This window comes from Nicotiana tomentosiformis, chromosome 5, assembly GCF_000390325.3.
Source record: "Nicotiana tomentosiformis chromosome 5, ASM39032v3, whole genome shotgun sequence".
In the NCBI taxonomy this organism is placed as follows: Eukaryota; Viridiplantae; Streptophyta; class Magnoliopsida; order Solanales; family Solanaceae; genus Nicotiana; species Nicotiana tomentosiformis.
The window spans coordinates 100,974,693-100,982,308 of record NC_090816.1 but is presented as its reverse complement, the minus strand read 5'-3'; the positions used below and the strand labels follow the sequence as shown (position 1 = coordinate 100,982,308).

The 7,616-nt window shown below is 34.4% G+C and overlaps 1 protein-coding gene across 2 annotated transcripts; it reads left to right on the top strand.

The window, feature by feature from the left end:
* The first annotated feature begins 2,869 nt into the window (after positions 1-2,869).
* LOC104106668 (uncharacterized) lies at positions 2,870-5,806 on the top strand. 2 transcript variants are annotated; one of them, XM_070175164.1, is made up of 4 exons: positions 2,870-3,057; positions 3,916-4,149; positions 4,806-5,354; positions 5,442-5,806. In XM_070175164.1, the coding sequence occupies exons 2-3, from the start codon at positions 3,921-3,923 to the stop codon at positions 5,066-5,068; spliced, it is 492 nt and encodes a 163-aa protein (XP_070031265.1). In that variant the 5' UTR covers positions 2,870-3,057; positions 3,916-3,920; the 3' UTR covers positions 5,069-5,354; positions 5,442-5,806. The 2 variants fall into 2 exon arrangements, 1 of the variants encoding a protein (XP_070031265.1); XR_001971316.3 differs by lacking the exon at positions 2,870-3,057 and having other exon boundaries at positions 3,555-4,149; positions 4,796-5,354.
* Positions 5,807-7,616: the final 1,810 nt, after the last annotated feature.

The following is a 7,616-nucleotide window of genomic DNA, read 5'->3' as shown; positions in this document are numbered from 1 at the left end:
TCATTTTCTAGAAATATATTGCGTAAGACTTCACTTCTCTTTCCATTGCATGCTAACTTGGAGGCTTTGGACTTTAGTACACTGCTTAAGCTCCTGAAGATTCCTTTGTTGCATGCCTAGCTGGATGTCACGCATTTAAGCATTTGTTCTGTAATTCTATTTACGGCAAATGGTCAAATATACTCATGTATTTTTGAAAATGGTCTAAGAATACCCTTCGTTCTACTATTAGGCTATATATACCCTTTCCGTCATACTTTGGAACAAATATACCCTTATTTTGGATGGAGTGCCACGTGTCAGCACCAGATGAAAATGACCCTTTTTTTTTACCCGATCCGTTTTAAAAAAACCCACTACCCGACCCGTTTTAATTCAATTTTTTTAAAGCATAAAATTTTTAAAAACTAGAATTTATTTTTGTAAAAACTGGAAAAAAAGGAATTTGCAAAATATATATTTTTAAGTCTTTTCAGTTTTTTTAAAGTATTATTTTTATAAAAACTGATTTTTTTTAAAATGCTTTAAAAACTGAAAAATATATATTCTGTAAAAAATTAAAAAAAAAGTAATTTGCAAAATATATATTTTTCAGTTTTTTAAAGTATTTCTTTTTTAAAAATTGAAAAAAATAAAAGATTTTGCAAAATATTTTTATTTTTTTAAAACTAATGCATATGTAGTCCACTGCTTTAGGAGAGTCTTCTTTTTAGTTTTTGTAAAAAAATATATTTGTTTTTTCAATTTTTACAAAAAAAATACTTTAAAAAATTGAAAAGACTTAAAAATATATATTTTGCAAATTCCTTTTTTCCAATTTTTAAAGTATTTTTAAAACAAAATATTTATTTTTCAGTTGTTACAAAAAAAATACTTTAAAAAAACTGAAAAGACTTAAAAATATATATTTTGCAAATTTCTTTGTTTTATCCCCAGCTTTTACAAAAAAAAAATCCAGTTTTTACAAAATATATGCTTTTAAAAAAACTGAATTTTAAAACGGGTCGGGTGGTGTGTTTTTTAAGACGGATTGGGTAAAAAAAAGAAATAAGTCGTTTTCATCTGTTGCTGACACGTAGCACTTCATCCAAAATAAGGGTATATTTGTTCCAAAGTATAACGGGAAGGGTATATATAGCCCAATAGTATAACGAGATGTATTCTTATACCATTTTTGAAAGTACATGGGTATATTTGGCCCTTTACCGTTCTATTTATGCATCAACTTCACCTCCAATTAATTCCTTAGTCATCAAAAAATAAAATTAATATGAAACCAATAATTAAGTTGAAATTCTTGCAGCACATGAATGACAAATGTTTTCTGAATAAATGAATGTTTGTTTGACGACTGATTATACCGAATAACAAACATTATTTACAATGTCCCACAACACATTAATTATTATATATCTTTAAAAACAATTAACTTAAAGAAATACTACTCCTATTATTATATTGGAGACGCCAAGTAAGGAAATTAAATTAAAAGGCTGCTACGTACTTCTTCCAAATAAAATAAAAATAAGTTGTTGAGTATTAATTGGTGACTATATGGTATACTATATAGTCAAGTAAGGCAACTAACAACAACAACAAACTAGTAAGTAGTTTCCCACAAGAGGGGCCCGGGGAGGGTAAGATCTACGCAGCCTTACCCCTACCCCTCGAAGGGTAGAGAGGTTATTTTCGATAGACCCTCGGCTAGAGAATGACTGAAAAGAAAAAGTAATTGCAACAAGTAAGAATAACATCAAGATGTAATTGCAACAAGTAGGAATCACAACAAGATGAAATAAGATTGATTCCAAGAATGCAGTCAAACTCTAGGTAGTAATAGCCATCTATGGATAAAAGATATCATACTAACACTAATGCTAGCAAACTGAGTAAGACAAAGAGAAACGCTCGACTACCTACGAACCTTCTACCCTAATCTTTGACCTCCACACCTTCCTGTCTAGGGCCATGTCCTCAGTCAGCTCCAACTGCGCCATGTCTTGCCTAATAACCTCTCCCCAAGACTTCTTAGACCTACCTCTACCCCTTCTGCTACCCACCGAGGCTAACCGCTCGCACCTTCTAACTGGGGCTTCTATACTTCTCCTTTTAACATGCCCGAACCATCTCAACCTCGCCTCCCGCATCTTATCCTTCACAAGGGCCACTCACACTTTTTCCCGAATAACATCATTTCTAATCTTATCCAACCGGGTGTGCCCACACATCCACCTTAACATCTTTATCTCAGCTACTTTTAGCTTCTAGGTATGAGAGTTCTTGACCGGCTAACACTCTGCTCCATGCAACATAGTCGGTCTAACTACAACCTTATAGAACTTACCTTTAAGTCTCAGTGGCATATTCTTATCACACAAAATATCGGAAGCGAGCCTCCACTTCATTCATCCTGCTCCGATACGATGCATGACATCTTCACCAATTTTTCCGTTACCTTGTATTATAGATCCAAGATTCTTGAAACTATCTCTCTTGGAGACGACTTGCGTATCAAGCCTCACCTCCATATCCCCTTTCTGGGTACCGTTGTTGAACTTGCACTCCAAGTATTCTGTCTTGGTCCTGCTAAATTTGAAACCCTTAGACTCTAGGGTCTTCCTCCAAACCTCCGGCCACTACATCAAAAAGGGGGGATTTAACGGCAATTATTTAGCAGCAATAAACTAATTGCCGCTAATTTATTCACATAAGGCAAATATTAACGGCCAATAAATATTAACCGGTAATTAGTGTACTTTTAATGGCCCTTCAAGAGAATAGACGGTAAAGCTATTGCTTTTACTTTTAATATTGCCTCCAATTTTTATTTTTCGCTAAATCATCTCCCGCCTAAATCTCTCAATTTAACCTAAAGACTACAAAAAAAAAAGGACATAAATTACTTTAACTGAAAAACCCTTACACAATCTCTCCGCAAGCCATTCAAGAGCAAAATCGCCGGCCACTTTTTCAACCAAATAAGTAACCCTCATATTATACAATCTCATCCGTAAGCCATTTAAGAGCAAAATTGCCGACCACATTCTCAACCAAAAAGTAAGTTTCTTTCTCTATCTTTGATTTTATTGTATGGGTGTTGGGTTAAAAATTGCTAATTAATTTGGTCTAGGAATTACCTAAAGACTACAAAAAAGGTTAGGAATAAACTTAATTGAAAAAACTCATAGTATACAAATCGTATCCGCAACCAAAACCGCAAGCCGTCAATAAGTTTCTCTCTCTAATCTGTAGTGTTTGATTGTGTGGGTGTTGGGTTGATGAAAATTACTTACTGGTTGAGTCTATGGCTTCGATTTGTCAAAGTTCAATTCACTGAATGAGTAAAATCTTTATATCTTTTCTAATTTAGTGTTGCCGAATCTATGGCATTGATTTTGAATTAAACAAAATTTTAATTTTTATAGCATATCTTTTTCATATGGGATTATTCTTACAGTTATTTAACTTTATTTTTCCTATATTTTGGATCAATAGTTCATAAATTTTAATAAATAAATCTCTTTCTTTCAATTTAAGTCATTTTTATTGAAGATGCATGTTAGTCATCTGTGTATTTTCCATGTTTGTATTGGTTGATCATTGGATGTTTGAGTGAATTCTTTGTGATATTTTTACTTATATTTTGTTGGTTGTAGCCTTGCATTGCAATATGCTAAGGTGTTATTATCATTGGACGATTATTTTTTCCGGTGCATCAATAATACCTCTTATCTCTAGAACTATCTATATCGCAAGGTTTTGTTTGTACGCACGAATCGCTACTTGTTTGTTTTTCACAGCTAGAGACAAGGGTGATGCTTCCGCCTATTTTGCATGTGACCTACTGATCTGTTGGAGTTAATCTGGTATTAGTATAACTTAATGCAGCTAGATAATTTCTTTATTTTGGAAAAGGAACTATGCAAATTAGAGGTCGCGATCGACTGGTAATTGAACAAAATGATGATGAAGATGTGCAACCTTATATTGAGCAATTGATGGATGGTCAAAACTACTTTAGAGCCCAACCATATATTGAGCAGTTAATGGATGATCAGAACTACTCTGAAGCCCAAGCACACGATGGTCAATCTAATGAGTCGAATAGTTCTGCTGGTGGCACTGAGATTCAACATAATGACGATTCAGGTAATACCTTTTTAGTATTGCAATCTGTTGCTTTTGTAGTATAGATTACATTACAACTCAAAAAAAAAAGAGTTCACTTAATATCAATTGTACATTTCCAGAAATTAAATTTCTTCTGATATTTTTTTATCAAGTGAAATTGCTTTAGTACAGTCCTCTTCAGCTTGTTGAAAGCTGCAAGTGAAATTACTCAGTAAAAAAATTAGACCATCAAGCACTGAAGAAGTAGTTCTACATGAGTTTTATCATACCATCCCAATTATAAGTAAGCAGCTACCTGATGCAATAGTATGTGGCCTTATCATTTAATTTTATTGCTTCTATGTAGTAGCTCACGGGTTTGTTCCACTGCCTGCCCTTATATGCAGTATTTCCCTATACAAAGCACCATGATAAATTAGAAGCACATACTAATGAAAGAACCCATAACTTTCAGAAGGTAGTAAAGTGAATATGAAAAAAAACAACAATGTTTAATAATGAAGTTGTCACATCCTGCTTTAATGAAGTGTGAGGCTAATCAAGTTTGTACAAAAAATAATTTTCGCAGGTGCATGGTTCTTATTTCTTAATCTATGGAAATTGAACATTGCTGTTTTTTTTTTGGGTTATTCTGACGTTTATAGTAATATTCATGATTTACTAGTCTCTTTCAGTATCGGAAGCAAGAAAGGTTCGTGGGCCTACTTTACTAAAAGATATTTGGAAACTTCCGCCGGGGAAGACCATTGATATACCGTTTAATAATTGTAACCAAGCTATTGGGAAAAAGGGTCGAAAGCTTGCTAGCTTTCTAGGAATTATTGCCAAAACTCCAGAACTAACACCTCTACATCTAGATGATTGGAGAAATTTTGACAAGGAGGAAAAGAAAAAATTGGTGGGAAGGCGATGTATATTCCCAGGTGTTGGGAAATGAAAAATGTGAGTATATTCGTGGTTTAGGACTTGGTCCAACTCCTTCTGTTCTATGGGGTAGGTCTTCCTTGGGAAATATTATTGCAGAGGATTCGTCTAATGAGGTTATACAAAGGTTAGAACGGGAGATAATTGAGCTAAAGGAGAAACAAAATGGAGAAATGAATTTGATGAAAGAAAATCAGGAGAAGATGCAATTAGAATTACTCCAAATGAGACAACTCATGTGCAAATATGCTCCTACTATATTTATGCCTCAAAATAGCAATGGCACCTCAACTGAACAGGTAACTTGATTTCATAAGCTTTAGATATTTTTAATGAAATTTTAATCATATAAAAGTATTGTTACCTAAAGTGTTAATATTTATTAGATCCCCGACGCCAACAGTGGACATGAACGAGTACCACAAACATCAAGGATACCTAGTGTTGCTGAAAATACCCAACCTTCTCATAAGTACTACCCATCTTTATCCTTCGACGCTACTTTTTGAGTTTTTTTTTATTAATTTGTTCTAGTATTTCGGCTTACCTTAGATGCTTCTTACTTTTATATATTTTCTTTTTTCACTATTGTTGATGTCGTAAGGTTGTGATAGTAGTGAATCATTTTAAAGATAATATTTTTTCTGATTGTGATTATATGTGGAATATTATTATATCCTTCTTATGTACCCACATAGTGAAAAAAATATTTATTTATTCTGTTAAATGGACATCATTTTATGTCTTTAAATCAATTCATATTTGCCTACTTGAATTCTTGGGATGGTTGACAAACCTATAGCCTTAAAATTGAAGATGAAGACACAACCAAAATTTGTTATTGAGAGAAAATTGAAGATGTGGAATTTTGCCAAGGTGGAGATTTGTTGAAATTGGCAAAAGTACCACATCGGTGGATGACAATTTTGAATGAGAATTTCACCCTATAAAAGGAGGCCTAATGTTTAGGATTTAAATACACCTCTCATTTGCCTTTTATCTTCTTAAGGCATTTGTATCTTCTCTCTTTAGTATTATTTCACTTGTAATTTTGGAGTGGAATAAAATATTGATTGTGTCCGAGGAAGTAGGCAAAATTGGCCGAACCTCGTAAATTCTGGTGTTCTTTTATTGTTGTCTTATTGTCTTGTTTATTATTTAGTGGTTGTCATAATTTTTGGTATAGTAGTTGTGACTCATTCACACTATATACATTTGGCTTCCGCAACAATTGGTATCAGAGCCAAGGTACTGTCTAAGTATGCTCTGTGGTTGCAGCATAGTCTGATCTTCCACATCAGAAAAGATCTATCTTGGTAACTGAGTCAAGGTTCTATCTGAGTATGCTCTGTGGTTGCAGCTTAGTCTGATCTTCCACACCAGAAAGGAAATAATCTTGATTTGTGTCGTCAGCTACTAAATAATATTTGTGTCAAAATGGGAGACAGTAAACAAGAAGAATCTACATCAAGTGTCAATAATACGTCATCGTTGGCATCTTCGCTTATGACAAGAATTGTGTCAAATGCGAAATTTGCGGTAGAAATTTTTGACGGGTCAGGACATTTTGGGATGTGGCAAGGCGAGGTTCTAGATGTTCTTTTTCAACAAGGGCTAGATCTTGCCATTGAAGAAAAGAAGCCAGATGTTATTGGAGAAGAAGATTGGAAAATTATCAATCGTGTTGCTTGCGGTACCATTCGATCCTACCTTGCTAGAGAGCAGAAATATCCATACACAAAGGAAACTTCTGCAAGTAAATTATGGAAAGCACTGGAGGATAAATTTTTGAAGAAAAACAGTCAAAATAAATTGTACATGAAGAAGAGACTGTTTCGCTTTACCTATGTTCCTGGTACCACAATGAATGAACATATCACCAGTTTCAATAAGTTGGTCACAGATTTGCAAAATATGGATGCAACTTTTGATGATGGTGACTTGGCCTTGATGTTATTGGGGTCACTTCCTAATGAGTACGAGCACCTTGAAACTACTCTACTCCATGGAAATGACGAAATTTCTCTCAGAGAAGTTTGTTCGGCTTTGTACAGCTATGAACAAAGAAAGGGAGAAAAACAGAAGGGCGGAGAAGAAGAAGCACTAATTGTGAGGGGTCGTCCTCAAAATCAAACGAGGACTAAGAAGGGAAGATCCAAGTCGAGATCTAGACCCAGCAAAGATGAATGTGCCTTTTGTCGAGAAAAGGGGCACTGGAAGAAAGACTGTCCGAAGTTGAAGAATAAGGCCAGACATAACAATGAAAAGGCCATTATGGATTCAAATGTAGCTGATTGTGATGATTCAGACTTCTCATTAGTTACAACAGAGTTATCAACATCATCAGACATATGGTTGATGGACTCGGCTTGTAGCTACCATATGTGTCCCAACAAGGACTGGTTCGTGAATTTTCAAGAAGGAGAATATGGAGTCATCCACACAGCGGATAACAGCCCTCTTACCTCATATGGCATTGGTTCAATAAGATTAAGGAGCCATGATGGAATGATCAGAACATTAACAGATGTTCGATATGTACCGGGTTTGAAGAAGAATCT